This window comes from Xenia sp. Carnegie-2017, unplaced genomic scaffold, assembly GCF_021976095.1.
Source record: "Xenia sp. Carnegie-2017 unplaced genomic scaffold, XeniaSp_v1 HiC_scaffold_3, whole genome shotgun sequence".
Classification (NCBI taxonomy): Eukaryota; Metazoa; Cnidaria; class Anthozoa; order Malacalcyonacea; family Xeniidae; genus Xenia; species Xenia sp. Carnegie-2017.
Genome location: NW_025813493.1, coordinates 1,023,585 through 1,045,685, shown reverse-complemented (window position 1 = coordinate 1,045,685; position 22,101 = coordinate 1,023,585). Strand labels below are relative to the sequence as shown.

Below are 22,101 nucleotides of genomic sequence, written 5' to 3'. Positions count from 1 at the left end.
TAATAATGGCTACACAAACAAACAGATATAAAATAACAAATACTATAGAGAAAATCCGAATGTTAAAAAAAGAATCAAAATTATTTCACCATTAATTTGAATGAAATCACATTTTTCATTAACTACTTTATGGTATTTGTCCTTTCTGTTGAGCTGCGTTTTGCAATATTTACTTACTTCATTATTGATGCTTCTTTTAAAAATTCTACTTTATCGCGAATAGAACTGTTAGCACTGACCGTCTAAAGACAAAATACACTTGTTAAAGATAGTTCTTCAACAACAAATGCAGAAACGTGCGTGTAAGTTGTCTTTTTCGGTGTTGTTAAAGATAATTCTTCAATAACAAATGCAGAAACGTGCGTGTGAGTTGTCTTTTCGGTGTTGTTAAAGATAATTCTTCAATAACAAATGCAGAAACGTGCGTGTGAGTTGTCTTTTCGGTGTTGTTAAAGATAATTCTTCAATAACAAATGCAGAAACGTGCGTGTGAGTTGTCTTTTCGGTGTTGTTAAAGATAATTCTTCAACAACAAATGCAGAAACGTGCGTGTGAGTTGTCTTTTCGGTGTTGTTAAAGATAATTCTTCAACAACAAATGCAGAAACGTGCGTGTGAGTTGTCTTTTTCGGTGTTGTTAAAGATAATTCTTCAATAAGAAATGCAGAAATGTGCGTGTGAGTTGACTTTTTCGGTGTTGTAAAGATAATTCTTCAACAACAAATGCAAAAACGTTCGTGCGAGTTGACTTTTTCGAAATACACTATTTATAAGAACAAATCTAGTCTACTCAACTTTGATTTTTAAACCAACTTGAAACTATATTATGACTATATTGTGAACGATAAGACAAGAGGAGCACAGAACGATTCGTTTCCTTGGAGTTTTAGAATACATACAACACAATTTAACGTTACGTCATGTAGAAAAAGCGTTCATACAAAAAGACTGTCTCGAAAAGTGTCTGTACAAGAAAGTTGTCTCTATGAAAGATGTTTTCCCGTTAAAAGTTGTCAATAACAATGATGTATGGTTGTAAACAGTTGCTTCCTTGTCAAAGAGGTACCCGAACCAAAGAAGGATTTCCGTATTCATATTATAGATCGTTCTGTAACAATGGTGGAACAACTTTTGTATCTATTATATAAAACCCAACATCTCCTCTCTCCTTTAGCAGTTACAGTACCTTCACAGCAACTTTACAGCACGGTACACCAGGTAATATATCAACAGCTTCTCCTTCCCAGACCATACCAAAAGACCCATTACCTAGTTCACGAATCAGAGTGATGTTCTTTCGAGGGACTTCCCACTCATCAGGTACATACACTAGTCAATTGAATAATATAAAAATAACCTTTAAAGAAAGTATATATATGCGACTTATTGTTGAAAAAATATTATTAAAATTATAGAAATTGTACACCATGATGAATTATATGAATTTTAGCGACTCATCATCACAAATTCTGCTAAATATTTCGCCAAAAATGTTTTACAGAATTCAAGAACTCTAGTCATTATAAACAGTTTAGGTTCACACAAGCTATATTTGCACTTAAAATGTCTAATATGTATCATTATTCTGTCTATAAAGTTTACATTATATCAAGGCTGAAGAAAAATTTATTCCTAACCTTCAGAACAATTCCAATATTCTGGATTGGTCGAAGAAAAAAGAACTCCGGAAATATTTTTCTTGTGCCTAAAATGGAAATCAGTCTTTCAAATAATGATGTTTACGCGGACCAGTTACATTAAAGGGTAAATTTACGTCAAGAAAGAACTTTAATACCACATGTTACGTTCATGTTTGATTTTCATCATGTATTGTGATGTCATCCATCATCGTGATGCACACAATGACGAAAAGTCGTTTCAGGTTTATTGTTAAAATGTTTATTTTTTTTTTATCAACATATTAACCTTGCTAGTTTACCTTCTTATAAGCGAGTAAGTTAAAACAGCAAACACAATAGCAAAAATGACCACGGCAGTTACACTAACACCAATGACAGTCGTTATGTTTGCATCCTTTGAAGCAACTGGTTTCACTGCAAAGAGCAGGAAAACCAAAATGAAAAAGGTTTCATATCAAGGAGTAAAGAAGTTATCAAAGAAACTACACAAAGTACTGTATACATCTCGACAAAAACAATGAAAAAGCATGTCAAACTTCGTCCTGAAAACAATATCTATTAAACAATGTTTACACTAAGATCTTAATCAAACAACTCACCAAGAACAATGTCTACAGAACAATATCTACACTAAGATCTTTATCAAACATCTCACCAAGAACAATGTCTACAGAACAATATCTACACTAAGGTCTCTATCAAACATCTCAACAAGAACAATGTCTACAGAACAATATCTACACTAAGATCTTTATCAAACATCTCACCAAGAACAATGTCTACAGAACAATATCTACACTAAGGTCTCTATCAAACATCTCAACAAGAACAATGTCTACAGAACAATATCTACACTAAGATCTTTATAAACATCTCAACAAGAACAATTTCTACACTAAGATCTCTATCAAACATCTCAACAAGAACAATATCTACACTAAGATCTCTGTCATACATCTAACCAAGAACAATGTCTAAACTAACATATTTGTCATACATCTAACCAAGAACAATGTCTAAACTAACATATTTGTCATACATCTAACCAAGAACAATGTCTAAACTAACATATTTGTCATACATCTAACCAAGAACAATGTCTAAACTAACATATTTGTCATACATCTCACCAAGAACAATGTCTACACTAAGATCTTTATCAAACGTCTAACCAAGAATAATGTCCATAGAACAATATCTACACTAACATATTTGTCATACATCTCACCAAGAACAATGTCTACACTAAGATCTTTATCAAACGTCTAACCAAGAACAATGTCCATAGAACAATATCTAAACTAACAATCTCTACCAGACATCTCACCAAGAAAAATGTTTAATAACCCTACAATAACAACATAAACGATTGTCATTCTCTTCTCACCTGGGTTTTTTATGATATTTACAATAACAAAGTTCACCCATTCGGTCCACAAGCCTTGACCAGCGAGAGTATTTGCTCGTACTCGGACCCAGTACTCCCCAACAGATGCATCAGTTTTCGAGTATTCCGTTTCGGAAGCCAAAATGCAGTGAGATTCATTTTTCTTCAAAATAAATTTATTCAAAAAATAATTTATGCTGAACTTTATATTCCCGTTTATCCTGCATATATCACAAAGAAATATTCCCGTTTATTGATTTAATTGGTTGAGCTCTGATCGGTTTGCGCTGACTAAGGAGCTGTCCACATGAGCCCGCGGTAACCGGGATTCAGCGAAGCGTGAAATAATTTTGAGTCATTGAAAGGAGCAAAAACTTTAAGCGAAAAACTCACAACCTTTTCTTAAGCGTCATAAATCATTTTAGTTGTAATTTTCAAATCAGGCTAATTTTTTTTTCATTTTAAAGGTTTTGTGAATTTGCACAGTCATAGAATAGAGAATTTGCTCAAATAAGTTTTTTGTTGCAAAATATTTAATCTTTTCCATTTGCCAAAAGGATTTACACTTCGTTGAATTCCGGCTACCTGGCTCACGTGAACATCCCATAATACAAACTCTGCTATAGACCAATCAGCACACACGGTTAACGACTTTTATTATACAATTTAAAATCGGTTCATCCAATGAAGCTTGTGCGCATGAGCAGTTAAGAACTGCAATAAGATGCACCCTTCCGTTTAAACAGTAAAAGAAACTTAACAATAAAGTAAAGTGAGGAAATATAGTAGTTGAATACCGTGTAGTTGTTTTTCTGATTCTTGTACATAATAGCAATGGTAAAGTGAGGAAATATAGTAGTTGAATACCGTGTAGTTGTTTTTGTGATTCTTGTACATAATAGCAATGGTAAAGTGAGGAAATATAGTAGTTGAATACCGTGTCGTTGTTTTGTGATTCTTGTACATAATAGCAATGGTAAAGTGAGGAAATATAGTAGTTGAATACCGTGTAGTTGTTTTGTGATTCTTGTACATAATAGCAATGGTAAAGTGAGGAAATATAGTAGTTGAATACCGTGTAGTTGTTTTTGTGATTCTTGTACATAATGGCAATGGTAAAGTGAGGAAATATAGTAGTTGAATACCGTGTAGTTGTTTTTGTGATTCTTGTACATAATAGCAATGGTAAAGTGAGGAAATATAGTAGTTGAATACCGTGTAGTTGTTTTTGTGATTCTTGTACATAATAGCAATGGTAAAGTGAGGAAATATAGTAGTTGAATACCGTGTAGTTGTTTTTGTGATTCTTGTACATAATAGCAATGGTAAAGTGAGGAAATATAGTAGTTGAATACCGTGTAGTTGTTTTTGTGATTCTTGTACATAATAGCAAGGTCGTAGTTGAAAACAATACCATTAGGATTGGGAGGAGCTTGCCAACGTAATGTAAACTGAAATAGAAATAATAGGTTTCAATATGCTCTTATTTGTTCTTGAATATCCATTTATATCCATTTACAACCCAAATTGTAGTAACACTTGGGGATGAAAATTTTAATCAAGAGATTACATGAAAATAGATTGCATGAGAGATAAAATAATTAGCTCTGCCATTGTAAAAAAAAAACAAAATTTGATTTAGAATTCTTTAATGATTGTAATACCAAAACGTCACCATTATATTCCTAGCATTCATGGCCATTTTGCACACAGTAAAACATTTGCCGATTTATATAAATACATAAAAAACAGAAAACGACTTTTATATTTTTATAATGTAGCAAAAGAAGCGAAAACTTAAGTGCAATCCTTTGCCCCAATTGACGTTAAAGATTTTTCATACTTACAGACACACAAACGGGCAAAATAAATTTTTCCTTGAGTAATTTTCATGTTTATATTTTGTCAGGTCAACACAGCTTTTAGCCAATCAGCACAGAGCATTAAGTTATGTTACAATTACCTATTGTCATTTGCAACACATGTATTTACCTGTTTTGTTTTATTGCTAGCGGAAAATGTCAGAGTATCACCAACACTATCTGCATTCACTAAAAATTTTGAAAAAATTATCTTAAAGCAATAGATCATAAAGTAAATGGTTTGAATGCGGGAATATCGTTACATGTTTGTGGATGTAGATCGTCCAGGTTAGTAAAGTCTTAAGAAAGACTGTTTTTGACTCTGTAGATGACTACCGCTAAGGTTGTCGAAACGTCAGTCAACTATCTTGATCAACACACATGATCAACATCCACAAATATGTAGCGATAAATGATGTAGTTAAAATTTTTGTGCAAATGTTCCATGATTAAACTACAGTCGAAGACCTGTATTAAGACGTGAGAGATTTACATGAAAAGAATCCCAGAGAATAGGAGATCTACAGGAAAAGAGCGCCACGAGTAAAACATCTACAGGAAAAGAGCCCTACGAGTAAAATATCTACCGGAAAAGAGCCCTACGAGTAAAATATCTACAGAAAAAGAGCCCCACGAGTAAAATATCTACAGGAAAAGAGCCATACGAGTAAAATATCAACGGGGAAAGAGCCCCAAGAGTAAAATATCAACAGGAAAAGAACCCCACGAGTAAAATATCAACAGGAAAAGAACCCAACGAGTAAGAGATTTAAATTGTCAACTTTACATGGACAATAAATAATGTCAAAATACTTCTGTTTTTTCTACGAATATTAACTCACCATCTTTATCCGTTCTCCCCGTCGCTGTCGCACATTGTTTCCTGAATCCTTCATTTTTACTGCAACCTGCGCCTGCGTTACACGCACACACCTGATGCGGTAAAACATACAATAAATGAAAATTGCACTTTTTGCATTCGGCGTCCATAGAACAGATGCAACTAATGATACCTAACAAAAGTTGGTTTCATAAATGAAAAGGGAGAAATGGGTGCAACAAGTAACATGGTTGTTAAAGTAAGGAGAAATGGGTACAACAAGTAATATGGTTGTTAAAGTAAGGGAGAAATGGGTACAACAAAGTAATATGGTTGTTAAAGTAAGGGAGAAACAAAAGTAATATGGTTGTTAAAGTAAGGGAGAAATGGGTACAACAAGTAACATGGTTGTCAAAGTAAGGGAGAAATGGGTACAACAAGTAATATGGTTGTTAAAGTAAGGGAGAAATGGGTACAACAAGTAATATGGTTGTTAAAGTAAGGGAGAAATGGAAACAAATAATATGGTTGTTAAAGTAAAGGAGAAATGGGTTCAACAAGTAATATGGTTGTTAAGTAAGGGAGAAATGGAACAACAAGTAATATGGTTGAAAGCAAGGGAGAAATGGACAACAAGTAATATGGTTGTTAAAGTAAGGAGAAATGGAAGTAATATGGAAAGTAAGGGAGAAATGGGTACAACAAGTAACATGGTTGTTAAAGAAGGAGAAATGGGTACAACAAATATGGTTGTTAAAGTAAGGAGAAATGGGTACAACAAGTAACATGGTTGTTAAAGTAAAGGGAGAAATGGGTACAACAAGTAACATGGTTGTTAAAGTAAGGAGAAATGGGTACAACAAGTAACATGGTTGCTAAAGTAAGGGAGAAATGGGTACAACAAGTAAAACGGTTGTTAAAGTAAGAATATAGTTAAAAACAAAAGGATTTAAAGGAGCATAAGTATAAGACGGACGAAGAAACGAGTTAAAGAAATACGATAGATGAGCTAGAAGATAGTGATTCTATAGTTATTTACCTCAAAACTATAAGTTGTGAAATGCTTGAGATTATGTAATTCTATCATCTGTTTTGTTGTAGTAACCGTAGTGATTGCAGGCTCAGTCGGAGGAAGTGACGTAGTGTTCATCACAGTGACGCTTTGACGGTCACAGATGAAACAGTCGTGTTAGTTGGTTTACTTGAACATGACGCTTTATCCTAGAATGACAAATGGTTAGAGTATAAATTTCAATCAAAACTATGGAACCAAGGATAGTGCAAAATTTTTAAAAAAACTGTCTGTTTACTCGTGATTTTAAATCAAGCATAAAATTTTTCATACAATTACTTCATGTCTTCATGAACTCCGATGTAATTTTGATTCATGTATCATTCGGGTGAAAATCCACTGAGTTCAAGGCAAAAAATGTTTAATAAAACCTATCAAAAGCTATTGCTTAAATAAGCTCTTGTTGTCTTACAGCGTAATGTCTATGGTTGTTCATTGGCTAATTTTTTTTAAGCAGGGTGGGGGCGCAGCAAGCCGTTAACATTTTTTTGTCTATGGTTGTTCATTGGCTAATTTTTTTTTAAGCAGGGTGGAGGCGCAGCAAGCCGTTAACATTTTTTGAGATAAAGAGTTTGAAAATACTTTTGTTGAAAGAAGCCTTTCACTCCTCATGTTAAAGTTTTTCTCTCTAAAACTTAAAAGCACAAAATGTGATATTTATAAAGCGTACCACGGAAAATCCGACACATACCAAAAACAGTAAACATTTTCTCCATAGCATTCTTTATGTCCGAGCTAATAGTGATTATACTATGAATTAAGTTTAATCCCAGAGTTTTCAAGATGGAATATAGAAAGAAATAAGATGAAATTAAGTAAAAAAGTATACGAAGTTTTTAATCCTACCTTCTTGTCGCAATCTTGGTAGCCGGATTTCGTTGCAATTTCTTGATGTGGTGAAGAGGTTGTTTTGCTGGTATTCTTACCATCCTTGATCCTGTTTTTGTCTTTGTCTTTATCATCATCATCGTCGTCCTTCTTATCTCTCTTTACAAAAACGGTGGATAAAATTGTATCTTGAAACTGTTTAGCAAACAAGGCTTCCTCTAAATCGGGATTTACTTCCCCAACTTCCTCATTCAAACAGTTGCAGGTTTTGTTAACGGGACAAGTGTTGTTGTTGGGTTCGTCTGTAAATAAAAAGACAAGGATCGTTTCAAAAGAATACTTATTTCATACATACAATATTCAATTGCCCCTAATGTTAAATGGTCCATTCAAAACACACGGATATGTCACGTGAGTAGGAAGTGACGTAGTTTGGGTTTTGGCAACACGTGACCAAAGAATGCTGTAACATTTTGTTAACAATAATATAGACCTCCGTATAAAAGTTTTACAAAGCCATGCAGAAAATATGAAAGTAAATAAAATTAAGTTCATTTTGAAATATGTTTCTGTAAACATTAGCAACCCTCTTCACGCTGAGTCACGGCGGGACGGGAGGGGGGTTGGAAAAACAATGCAGGTGCTTGTGTGTGTATTATATAATTAACTAATGTCATCTGCAAGTCTTTGGGTCAAAACATTGATAAAAAAGAAGAAAAAATAAAAGAAAACATGAGAAATTATTGCCTCGTTAAATAACAAGGCAGTGATGAAATGAGATGAAACGACCTTAAACGGTTGGGTTACGTTTAATTTGCTTTAAAACTGTTTTACCGCGACTTTTGTTTCCTTGAGACGTTTTCGAATGGCTCTCAAGTCAGTTCAAATCATATATTTTGCTTGAAAGCAGTAGGCGACTATGTTCTAACCACGAAAGACCTTTCTACGTACAATTCAAACTGGACAGTCGAAAGATTTACGGGAAGAATGACAAACTAAGAGATTTAATGAAGAAAAACAAACTTTTAATAACCGTATATTACTTCAGCCACGAAACAGTAAAGGATAAAAAATTTAGGCTAAAATATTAAAATAGCGAATTAAACAAAAATGTATGTTCGCAACACCTGCGCGCACCATCATGAACCGTCACATACTATAATATACCATCATGAACCGTCACATACTATAATATACCATCATGAACCGTCACATACTATAATATACTATCATGAACCGTCACATACTATAATATACCATCATGAACCGCCACATACTATAATATACAATCATGAACCGCCACATACTATAATGTACTATCATGCTCTATCATTTTCCACTATTATTTAAGTGGTACCACAAACCTTTGCTCAAAGTCTTTTTGTCCTGGTTTTGGATACTCACGTGACTTTTACATAAGTCATTGTCCTCTGTACCATAATTGACAATTATCTCATGATAGCGGATGACGTAATGAGTGAGATTGCCATTAGGATAAAACGGTTTTCGCCATTTTAATTGAAGAGAGGATGAGGTAAGATAATTTGCTTCGAGATCTTGAGGAGTCGAGGGCTCTAGAAATAAACAAAAAAAAGTTTAATATATGAAGATATTTCATCGTAAATTAAAGTAATCATTTTTGAAAACTTACTGGTTTCTCTCGTTTTGAAATAAGTAATGTGACTTTTAACTCCTGGGCCTGCGATAACAAGAGCTTCGACACGAAAAGCATATAAAGTGTAAGCTTTCAAACTGTGGAGAACATCGCTGATAACTGGACCTCTAAAGAAAAGTTTCAGGCGAAAACTTTAATAAAAAGTCCTTTTATAAATCAGAAATATTTTTCTTCAACCTATCCAATATTAAAATTAACATTAAAATCAAAGTTCAAAAGTGTTAAGTCATTGATATTATTCAAAAGTTGAAAACGTGTTAAAAGACTACCCTTACATGTAATAATTATAAATTATAAGAAACAAATTCATCAAATTAAAGCTGTAAATACAAGCAGTTAAAACAGATAAAACAGAATTGAAAGGGTTGAAAGGGACAAGCCAGAGTTAAAAGGATAAGACACAGTTAAAAGGGATAAGACACAGTTAAAAGGGATAAGACACAGTTAAAAGAGATAAGACACAGTTAAAAGAGATAAGACACAGTTAAAAGGGATAAGACACAGTAAAAGGGATAAGACACAGTTAAAAGGGATAAGACACAGTTAAAAGGGATAAGACACAGTTAAAAGGATAAGACACAGTTAAAAGGGATAAGACACAGTTAAAAGGGATAAGACACAGTTAAAAGAGATAAGACACAGTTAAAAGAGATAAGACACAGTTAAAAGGGATAAGACACAGTTAAAAGGGATAAGACAGAGGTAAAAGGATAAGACAGAGTTAAAAGGGATAAGACGCAGTTAAAAGGGATAAGACACAGTTAAAAGGGACAAGCCAGAGGTAAAAGGGATAAGACAGAGTTAAAAGGAGCAAACCAGAGTAAAAATTTTTTAAGTAAAAACTACATAAAATTACCCAGTTCTTCGTCTGGACGCAAGAACATCTTTATGACTCCACCTGATGGAGAAATTTAGTTATTTATAATCAACATATGAAAATCTCCACAACAATTAGAACGGTCACATGTTGCAATTATGAATCACGAACTTTTATCAAGATAATTTTCACATTTTAGCACAAAAAGTTAAGATTACACTTACACATGATCTGAGTTGCATGCGTCGATATCATCATATTCCCTTAAATCAGTTCTTGTGCTACATAAACAAACAAACATTTCCAATTTAATTCAAAAAAACTGTTACGTTACAACCACAACAAAAATAGCCTGATTTGAATTAGATTGATTTTGATTTTGAGAAGCAAAAAATTTGCTCACAAGTTTGCACACAAAACGCAATCCATGAATATGAAGTAAAAAAATATAAATTAACTTTGATCAAAGAACTTTTGCTCGATGAATTTCAAAATCCTTTGAAAAGTAATAAGTTTATAATGATTTTGTGAAGGCGTATATCCAAACTGCCAAAGGAATTACAATTAAATGGGAAGGGTGAGGTGGGGGTTAAAACGTAATTAAATTTCTAATGCAACTTATGTTCTTGTAAATTTTTCAACAGACTCCACCATAAACATGGTTACTTTATGTTTTCGTGTCAGTCAAGTCGAGGTTTTATAAAAGACTTATTGATGTCTTGATGTCTTTGAGAGATCCAAGCAACGTGAGCAAACGTCAATGCATGACGATTCCCAAGAAATTAGTTGAACATCAAGAACGACAACATTAGAAATTCAAGAATCATGATGTGTTCATATTATTGTTAAAAAATTGCTAAGATTAAAATTCTTAAAAATGCCGCCACTGAAAGATTGCTTATATCCAAACATTCGAGATTAAACAAAGGCGGTTAATGGAGTAAACACGCAACGTATATACGTCTTAAATGAAGTAAAGGAAATAATAAAAACGTACGTTTCCCTATACCATATTGAATACAACACAACATTACGATAATCTTCCCGGGAGACTACGTTTGGCCAAGAAACTCTAACACATATCGAGCATCTAGCACTGGTGACAGTTAGGTTGACAAATAACACGTCACCTAAACAATGTTACAGTAAATTTAATTACAAAGTGAAAGACAACGGTAATGATAATGGTTATTGTGACGTTGATGATCATAATTAACAGCGATAAACAGACTAAAGTAACGGTTAAAATTTTATATGTAATTGACTGTAATCAGGAGGTGGGGGGGAGGGGGTTGGGGGGGCATAACAGCCAGTCATCGGGCATGACTAGCATTTGTTCGGCCAAACTTTTCCGTGAGAAGTTATTCTGAAGGTACATTTTACAATAAATACATATAACAAACTTCACACTAAAGGTAATGGCAACATTAGAACAATAGTAACAGTTATAAATACACATCTAACTTACAGTAAAAATAATAGCAATGAAAGAATTCAAACATAAGTTAAATGATGATGATGTGAAAAAACATGAATAATTTTTGAGCAACGAGCAGAAAATTTTCAATAATTAATCTACAATACGTACATGTTATAGAGTTTCCGTTGGTCGTTTTGGATACATCAACGGACCGATCACTATAGTTACGTTTTAAAACATCCTTTACCAAAGGATCTATAGTATAAGGACACAGGCGAGGATTTAACTGAATAAAAACTCCGTTCTTTGAGCCAGCAATCGTAAAATTTGGATGAAAATCCCACAATGACATGAGGTTCGGGTTGTCAAATATGGCAAGGGCATAGCTAGAAACGAATAATAGAGAAAATACTGACGTTCCTTCGATTTGAACGTGTAATGTTATAATAATGAAAATACATAAACTGTTCATGAGAAATGAAGTGTATTAAAGAGCACATAAGGTAAATAAAACATAGAAGATCGCTTTAGACTTTACTCTTTGAAATCACTGGTAGTCCTGGCAGTGGTAAATCACAACTTGCCAGACAGGTTTGTGAAAAAATATCGTGTGATTGGAAAAACAGAACTTCGTTTGTAATGACTCTCGATGGAAAAAATGAGGAATCTCTTTTAAAAACTTACTGTGAACTTGGATACCGTTTAAACTGTGACAAGTACATGATTAAAAAATTTGAAAATGAAAACTGTTCCATCGCAGACAAAGTGAAGAATTTGCGATGGTTAGTATCCACACGATTAAAATTCTGGCAAAATTGCTTGATCATTGTAGACAGCGTGGTACGGCTCAGCAAAATTTCTTACACAACTTGATAAAACAACTTGAAGCCACAACTGAGGTTACAACATACGAATTGTACGAAGATTTATTGTAAGATAACATTACTTTTTTAGTGTGAATCCATTTCGTTGAACATTAATTCTTGTAAGATTTCTCAAAAAATTCAGAGAAATCAATGGGGTTGATTGCCGAATCAACAAGTATCCATTAATAACCCGCAGACTCCCCATATGTTCCTTTAACACTCCGGCGATATTTTTTGTACCTAAAAGAAAATATATGATTAATTTTGAACACATACATAAGTTGCTTCAATTGTTTTTCCAGGACTCTACGATTTCATTTCGAAGGCGTATTTCGTAAAACGTTTCTTTGTTTTGTCAATATTTAATTAAGTAGAATTGTTTAAAAGATAAAAATAAAGAAGTATAATATAAAACAAATTCCGAAGAAGCAAGATATCTTGAGATTGCAAATATGAATCAAAACAAGACGAGGTAAATTTTCGACTTTATTTCAAAGTCATCCTCGGACAGAATGTTATTTAAAACCTTACATACACTTATATATTTACAACGCATGAAAAATATATGTGTATGTAAGGTTTCAAATATCATTCTGTCCGAGGATGACTTTGAAATAAAGTCGAAAATTTACAGTTTACTTCTCGTCTTGTTTTGATTCATATTTTGCAATCTCAAGATGTCTTGCTTCTTCGGAATTTGTTTTATATAATACTTCTTTAAATTGTCGGCTGGTCATGGTTTTTGATAAAAATAAAAGACAGCCATCTCCTATACGTATCTTTGCGTAGGTAAATACCTGGAACATTCTTTATTTCAATCTCCAAATTTCCAGTAAGAATTGTATATCCTTTCAATTCGGCAGATTTCGCTAAACTGTTGATTTTCAACGTTGGAATATATTTGGTCATCAGCAAGTTCAATTCTACAACAAAATGAATGGCGCTGATGAGAAAAATTATACATACAACACAACCCATTTAAATAAAATCGTTACATGTTTGTATGTATGTTTCGACAGTCAAGGATAGTGAAGTCACGAGAAAAACTACTGGTGTTCAGAGTCACTAGAATACAACAACCGCTATGGATGTCTTTCTCGGGATTTCACACGCCTGAACCATCAATTCTTGTGCTCTTGTGCTATTTTACAGGTAAAAAAGTTAAGTTTTTTCGATACATACACACACATGATGCCGTGTTACCTGTATTTTAAAAAAATCTTTCCAAAATAAAAACTTATACACGTTGTATGTTACAGGTAGTGCAATGGTGACTCCTGGATTTGGGACCCAGAATGTACGTACGATTGTATAATATACATGGAAGAAACGACTTGATGCTTAAAGTAAATGGTTTGAACCGGAGTATCGTTACATGTTTGTAAATGTAGATCGTCCAGGTTAATAAAGTCGTGAGAAGGACTGTTTTTGTTGTTGTTGACTGACGTTTCGACAACCTTAGCGGTAGTCACCTTCAGAGTCAAAATGACATTTAAAAAACAGTCCCTCTCAGGACTATATCAACATGGACGATCGACATTTACAAACATGTGACTTGATGCTTGTTGTAATTTACTCACCGTTTGGGCAACCATGACATTTGATGCACATTTCTTTATCATCGTCCTCTTTAAAACCAATCGGACATTTTTTATAACACTTCCCGTGCAACTCATATTTTCCATCTTGTCGACATTTCTTCTCGCAAATAAAATTGTGCACCTAAAAATATTTGTTCAAATCCTCCATTATCCACTAATATACTCCAATATCCTTATTCATCATCAACTGATCAACAAATAATGACGTACCTCCTTCAATCCAAGAGGACAGTTAGGAACACATGAACCATTTTCCAAACGTAAACTACGACACGCGTAGCAATGATGAGGTGAATTTGCTTGAGTACAACCACCAAGACATTGAGAATGACAGCATCGGTCTGTAGTGTCTTTTTCACAACCATTATATCCACATCTTTGATCACATACTGCAGAAGATAAACAGAAATTTTAGTCGTACAGTAACGCTCGCGTATGTGTTAACATACGGTACGCGTATGAAACGCGTATGATACGAGAACGAAACGCGTATGATACGAGAACGATACGCGTATGATACGAGAACGATACGCGTATGATACGAGAACGATACGCGTATGATACGAGAACGATACGCATATGATACGAGAACGATACGCATATGATACGAGAACGATACGCATATGATACGAGAACGATACGCGTATGATACGAGAACGATACGCGTATGATACGAGAACGATATATGTAACATCAAATAACAATGTTTGCTTCTCACTACTAAGGTTTACAATCAGAATACGATTCATGCCTGTTTCATTTAAAATACTAAAACAGCAACAATATAACATATACAGCGATTGCTCTAGAGTTGTGTTTGGGTAATCCTGTGCAAACAATTATGAGCTAAATAAATTAAATGAATCATGAATACATGTCATTTAATTGTTTCGCATTATCGTTATTTTATAAAAGAAATGAAAGATTTGTATCGTGATTAAACTGACCCATGCAGAACTTAGAGACGTTTGGGAGAACTCTCGAGCACGTGCAACCTTTTGTAGAGCACGTGCAACCTTTTGTAGAGCACGTGCAAGCGCTTGACCTTTTGTCTCAAAAGAAATTGTGACAAAACAGCGAATTATGCCATAAAATGCTCACACTTCATAACCTTATTTTATCACCGTGAATGATGGTAGGTGGTAATGATGACGATTTTGAACTAGTGTAAACGGAGTTTACTGAGATGGTAGTGAGGATTTTGAACTAGTGTAACCTGAGTTTACTGAGGTGGTAGTAAGGATTATGAACTAGTGTAAACGGAGTTTACTAAGGTGGTAGTGAGGATTTTGAACTTGTGTAACCTGAGTTTACTGAGATGGTTGTGAGGATTTTGAACTAGTGTAACCTGAGTTTACTGAGATGGTAGTGAGGATTATGAACTAGTGTAACCTGAGTTTACTGAGATGGTAGTGAGGATTATGAACTAGTGTAACCTGAGTTTACTGAGATGGTTGTGAGGATTTTGAACTAGTGTAACCTGAGTTTACTGAGATGGTAGTGAGGATTATGAACTAGTGTAACCTGAGTTTACTGAGATGGTAGTGAGGATTATGAACTAGTGTAACCTGAGTTTACTGAGATGGTTGTGAGGATTTTGAACTAGTGTAACCTGAGTTTACTGAGATGGTAGTGAGGATTATGAACTAGTGTAACCTGAGTTTACTGAGATGGTAGTGAGGATTATGAACTAGTGTAACCTGAGTTTACTGAGATGGTTGTGAGGATTTTGAACTAGTGTAACCTGAGTTTACTAAGGTGGTAGTGAGGATTTTGAACTTGTGTAACCTGAGTTTACTGAGATGGTTGTGAGGATTTTGAACTAGTGTAACCTGAGTTTACTGAGATGGTAGTGAGGATTATGAACTAGTGTAACCTGAGTTTACTGAGATGGTAGTGAGGATTATGAACTAGTGTAACCTGAGTTTACTGAGATGGTTGTGAGGATTTTGAACTAGTGTAACCTGAGTTTACTGAGATGGTAGTGAGGATTATGAACTAGTGTAACCTGAGTTTACTGAGATGGTAGTGAGGATTATGAACTAGTGTAACCTGAGTTTACTGAGATGGTTGTGAGGATTTTGAACTAGTGTAACCTGAGTTTACTGAGATGGTTGTGAGGATTTTGAACTTGTGTAACCTGAGTTTACTGAGATGGTAGTGAGGATTATGAACTAGGGTAACCTGAGTTTACTAAGGTGGTAGTGAGGATTTTGAACTTGTGTAACCTGAGTTTACTGAGATGGTTGTGAGGATTTTGAACTAGTGTAACCTGAGTTTACTGAGATGGTTGTGAGGATTTTGAACTAGTGTAACCTGAGTTTACTGAGATGGTTGTGAGGATTTTGAACTAGTGTAACCTGAGTTTACTTATGTAATTGGAAGAGGATATTTAAGATGAATGAATTTGTCTGATGAGAAAGCCTGACATGTATGTAATTTGCCTGACGAAAACGATGCGGAATAATTACATGATTTTTACACATGAAATGATTTTTTACAATTAGAGTTTCGCGCAAATCTATGAAGTATTATTATAGACAAAACAAAACACAATCCAAGATTCATTTAAAGCTTACTTTCGCCCTCCTTCCCCCTGGCACCAGCACCCCCTTTCCTCTAGCAACAGCACCCCCTCCCACTGTCAGCAGCATCCCTAGCGCTTTATTCCCACAGTTAACAAACGAAAGACAGGAGTAACAGTAATCGTTCTTTTTACATGTTACATCTTGAGTAAATACTCTTGAACAAGAAAAATCATTCCACTACTCACATTTTTGACAATTCTTTCTGTATCTTCCCCAACAATATTTATTTCCAGAAAGACCATGACCGCTTGGTGTATGACATCTATGTGAACAAGTCATAAAACAATCTCCGGAATTATCTTTCTTCACCAAGTCATACTTCTTGGATTCTCCATTCTGCATCACAGATTTCCATCGCACTTGATTCAAGAAACACAGTCTATCATTGTGCTCGATTCTAACGCCACCCTGTTGGATTGTGGTCAGAGAATCTAATCCTAAGTTTAGAAGGGCATCATTTTGATAAACCACCAAAGCGTATCCCTGAAACAAGTCCTCCAAACGACCACGGATCACCGCCAAGTTCGGGAGAATGTTGCTTAAGCTGTAAACTCCTTGCAATAAGAATGTCACGATCAAATGTCCAGTGATTTCGCGAAGTTTTGGAAATCGTAACTGCTCACTTAAAAATTCATTTTTCGAACTGATTGCAATTTTCTTCAAGTGGACGCTACCGTAAACACTTGTACAACGACGCAGTTTTTTGCAACCAATACAGCTGTATATGGTTTTATTTCCTTCCTTATGCGATGTTGTCATTACAGATATTATCTTCTCCGTACAAACTTTAAAACGAAAGCAAGAAATATTAATACCAGAGGAAAGTGAATTTTGGAAATGAGCTTTCTGAACTAATGTTTTGGCGGAGTACAACAATGAAACAAACATTACAAACCCAGAACAATGTAAATTCATAAAACAATGCATGGATGTTGCATGTCGAAAAGATATTTAATTCATGTTCCCAAGAGCATGAAAGAGGAAAAATTCTAAATTACAAAGGAGCTTAAAACTTTATCAACATGGACTATACAATGCTAGTGGTTTATTTTAATCTGCATATCATTATGTTTGCTGTATTTAGGGAGCACACAGTGATGTTTGTGGTTTGGAAGTTTAGACACTAACATACCTGGAAAAAACACACTTTCAGAGATTTTCAAAGGCGGATCGAAGATTTTACTCATAGAGGGGTACATCATTAAGAAATGTTGTAACAGAGTAACATTTTCTTTGACAAGTGATCAAATTATTCAAACCAGAGGCAGGAAATGCAGCCCCCCACTGCTCAACACCCACCTCTACTCTAGATCTACACATTTTTCAATATAATTTTGTATATTCGTAATGATTAATGTCGTATAATGTTTCAACCTACATGTACAGGTTTATGTTTCGAGATATGTTCAACTTAGAATGTCAAAATACTGTATGTATAGCACTTTGCCAACATGCTGATTAAATAACAAATAATGCAACATGAATTATCAATTAAGTACTTTTCTTCGCATACAAGAGACGAACACAATCTAAAACAATGCAGACTATTTAAAAGATATATTGAAATAACAACTAGTGTAAAGTCCATTGTTAAATATGACAGACATAATCATCAATAATTGTTTAATGTTTTAAAATTATCTGAGAATGAAGTAGGATTATGGCAACTGGAGCGTGTTTATTTAACTTATCGCAATGGGAGAGAATATTCGACGAAGCACAATAAAAAAACATGACGAAGTTATAACGAAATCATGCCTAGACAAGTATATTGCAGACAAATACAGGTCACATTTGATAGCGTTGGCCAAAATGAAAAATGTCATTCTTGAATATTGAAACTAATCCCATTTGCCAGCTTCCTTCCCCATGTACTCACATTTAAAAGACGCGAAATTTTAATCAGGAACTCAATAATGCAATAGCTATAGTTCATAAAATTTCGATTGACGGAACGGAAAATAAAAATCTCTGTAAAGATTTCCTATTATACATACGACTTTGTATAAACAAACAAAGCAGGGCAGATGACATTTATATTCAAACATGTCATGTAAGAAATCTCGGGACTATTGGATCAATTGACACATTATAATAAAAAAATATAAATAACTCACCATGATAAGCGTCGCTGGTAATGTCTGGGTTCGCCTGCAATAGAGCTTCGACAACAAATAAAGAACTCGCGATCGCTATGACCTTGTCTAACATGTCTTCTTGATTATAATTGACTTATGAAACACGAATATAGCCTTCTTTAACCGGCAAGTTATGTTATTTGTACATAAAATGCTGGATTAAAATAAGCGTTTTCATTTTAAAAGTATTAATACTTTAAAGAACTTCGATTTTACGAGAGAACAACAAAATATATCAGATTACAAAATACGATTTAGTGACAGTCTAAAGAATAAACAATGATATGAAATAGCACTTAAAGTGCTTGGTTTGTCGTGGAGTCCGCTCGTGTGTCGAGGATTCCTATTCATTTATCTTTGCCATCGAGAATATTACAACATTACCGAACATAAGCCATTTATCAATGAAAGCCAAGATCCCTTGCGTTGAATTTACGGATAACGACTGTGGTTTTAAAAAACGACGCTTCATTTAACGATGTATAAAAAACGTCCGATGTTTTTGAGTACACGTCATTGTCATTGTGTTTGTCTCCACGCAAAAGCGTTTTTTCAGCTGGAATTGCGCTCTAAAAAACATGCTACTGTAATTTGCATACACACATTAAAAAGCTTTTATCTACATGAATATGTATTACTGACATGCAACTAAAAATCCCGTTGATCACTTGCCGTATAAGAATTTCACCAAAGAATACTTTGAGAAACATTTTAAAATGCTAATCACTCTTTTTATGCTTTTCAAACTTTGAAAATTGAAAGAGGGGATACGCGAGGGCGTTTGTCGTCTTTGTAATTAGATGAATTCGGAAATGGTGGAGTGTCGGTTATTGTGTTACTGTACGGGTTGATGATCATACGTCTAGACATTTTAAAATGACTTTATATCGCTAAATAACACTATTGCAACTTGCTTTTATATAATTCTCAATATTTTTGTAGCTACGTCCATCGCTTAATATCTATGTGAAAGCATTTCCTCATCCATTTGTTGCAGCAGTGCCCATTGTAGCATCCTGTTGTGTCCATACGCAATATTTATCCTCATTATATCTACTAACCAACATATGGCTGTAACACCAGTATTTATAAACTTGAGATTAGACTAAAGGTTTGAACGAGGGGTTTATATGAATCATATTTTGCTTGTTTGTAATGTAGAACACTATTACCGTTAGTCTATTGCAATTGGACTAACTTTTACAGAGTGAAATATAAAATTACTAAAGAAATAAAAGTAGCAACAATGATATTTTGTAAATTATCATATTGAGTGACAGTTTGTTCTACAGACTGTGTAAGATTTGCATGACATGTATTGTATGAATGCAAAAAAATGATAAAACTGGAAAAGAGTGATAAAATGCCCAATTCGGTATGTGCTCATGTCAAAGTTGTGTTCGTCTTTTAGTGAGATGGAAAGTCAGAGATAGTTGAGTATTGGTTGTGACAAAGTTTAAGCAGAAGTAAGTGGCTATCTTTGTATTTTCAGTTTGACTTTTGTAGAATGTAACTCCCGCCGTGTCAGTACAACTTCCATTCATGTCAGTGACACAAAGGATTAAAACGAAAACGAAATTTCCTGAAAAAAGTCATCTACAAACCATATCCGCTGCAAACTTTAAAAAAATGGGCTTCCCAGAGTCATTCGCAAATCTGTTTGCTAACAAAGAGAAACAAACAATATATTAACTTGACTGAAATTTTTCTATTTAATTTTGGTCTTTGTGTGACACAACCACGCACTAATAGCCTAAAATACTTTTGTGTATCCTACATATGACGGCGCTAAACTGATATGAACCTTATTCCAAATAAAGTTATGAAATACAAGCTAGCTATTGTAGCAATGGTTTCAAAATACGTTACTGCGTTCGTTTTCTACATGACAATATCAAACTAGCTTACTTTGAAAGTTCTTCACTGAACCTTAAAACCTACAACATTATAACTTGGTTTGATATCAATTCAACTTTAATTATTATTCTTTACACGCACACTATGAAAAACGCTTCTTTTCAGTCAGTTGCCGTGGGTTAATAGATTAAATTTTTTCATGCTATGCGGTTCTTTAACAAAAAACTGCTTTAATTGACACCCACTCCTGGCGCCATCACGATCATGTCATAAATAATTTGTTTCCTTCGTACTTGAAGATGTTTTATGCAAAAACAAGTAAAAATCTGACCCAATCAAACAAATTCAAAATTTCGTACTATTTCAAATTATTAAAAATTATTAACAATAATTCCTACTTATATGAATATTTTTGCCTTCATCACATTCTCAAAGGCACGTTATGTTTATATTACGTCATTCATAATTACCTATAAAACACATTTATGCTTGTCGATGGAAATAATCAGTTCATTCGCACTGAATATAGTTGAATATACCTGAAATGATCAGTTCATTCGCATTCGCACTTAATGCGACGCTAATAAGATGTTTGCTTTACAAAAAATTGTCGTTCATCTCACCTATCGTGGTGCTTTTCATTTCGCAATTCATTCATTGGCCACTGTCTATTTATGAAGATTCTGGAGTACATCGTGATATCGTAAATATACTTTGAAAACTATTTAAGCGTAAGTGGCTAACCGCCTTGCTGGAGATGATTAAATTCAGGAATAAAGGAAACATCAGTTTGTATAATGTATTATAAAATAACATATATAAGCGAAATGCGTGTTCTGCTTGATTGGTCGATGCCTGTGTTTGGATCAGGCCATCATAACACAGAAATCGAAACTGTTGTCGTCAGAGCTGTGGTGAGAATTTTTGTTTCTAAAAGTCGATAAACTTGCTGCAATTTTATGTTTTCGCTGTTGGGACTTCGATCATTGTGTACTAAATTTAAACACTAACATCTTATTTGTTATTTTCCCCATTTCCGCCAAGCAAACGTTTCTCCATTTTTCCTTAGCATTTCCTGTTCTTCTTGAGCACATCTTTTGTCATTACTTTTAGAAACCACAAACCTTTGCAAAACTTAAAACAAACCTTTCCCCATTTCTTAGGAAAAACACTTCAATTTGCAGAAAAATCATCTCCCATTATAGGCCAATATCTCAAAATAAACTCTTCCTTTCCTCCAAACATTTAGCCGTTTCCCATTACCTCAAAATCTGGAATCCATTCGTTACATCTAAATGAAATTTTCTCTATTTCTTCAAACAGAACTCGTTTTTTTTCAACCAAAACCCCACACACTTCGTAATAAACTCTTCCTCGTTGCCATACTTTATTAAACAACTAAAGTTTATTGTATAGCAGTTCATGATCTTCTAATCATTCAATGATAAGAATAAAAAAGCAACTTGTCACTAAAAGCTTTGAAATTGGCTCTCTGTAATAGGTGCGATAATTCATATTTAGATAATCAGAT

The 22,101-nt window shown here is 34.1% G+C and overlaps 1 protein-coding gene across 1 annotated transcript in view; it reads right to left on the bottom strand.

The window, feature by feature from the left end:
- The window catches only part of LOC124454787 (insulin receptor-like), a 27,044-nt gene extending 4,943 nt beyond the window's left edge, over positions 1-22,101 (bottom strand). The window contains exons 1-25 of the mRNA XM_047005541.1: positions 21,110-22,101; positions 20,318-20,376; positions 18,693-19,282; positions 16,761-17,360; positions 14,198-14,376; positions 13,967-14,108; positions 13,184-13,309; positions 12,467-12,626; positions 11,689-11,906; positions 11,098-11,230; positions 10,325-10,381; positions 10,140-10,181; positions 9,260-9,390; positions 8,973-9,182; positions 7,627-7,910; positions 7,472-7,515; positions 6,748-6,868; positions 5,731-5,821; positions 5,019-5,077; positions 4,382-4,477; positions 3,027-3,189; positions 1,939-2,053; positions 1,637-1,704; positions 1,186-1,328; positions 178-242 (exon numbers count right to left, since the gene is read on the bottom strand). Of these exons, the coding sequence (XP_046861497.1) occupies positions 178-242; positions 1,186-1,328; positions 1,637-1,704; positions 1,939-2,053; positions 3,027-3,189; positions 4,382-4,477; positions 5,019-5,077; positions 5,731-5,821; positions 6,748-6,868; positions 7,472-7,515; positions 7,627-7,910; positions 8,973-9,182; positions 9,260-9,390; positions 10,140-10,181; positions 10,325-10,381; positions 11,098-11,230; positions 11,689-11,906; positions 12,467-12,626; positions 13,184-13,309; positions 13,967-14,108; positions 14,198-14,376; positions 16,761-17,360; positions 18,693-18,786 (3,341 nt within the window). The 5' untranslated portion in view covers positions 18,787-19,282; positions 20,318-20,376; positions 21,110-22,101. The remainder of the gene's footprint in view (positions 1-177; positions 243-1,185; positions 1,329-1,636; positions 1,705-1,938; positions 2,054-3,026; positions 3,190-4,381; positions 4,478-5,018; positions 5,078-5,730; positions 5,822-6,747; positions 6,869-7,471; positions 7,516-7,626; positions 7,911-8,972; positions 9,183-9,259; positions 9,391-10,139; positions 10,182-10,324; positions 10,382-11,097; positions 11,231-11,688; positions 11,907-12,466; positions 12,627-13,183; positions 13,310-13,966; positions 14,109-14,197; positions 14,377-16,760; positions 17,361-18,692; positions 19,283-20,317; positions 20,377-21,109) is intronic.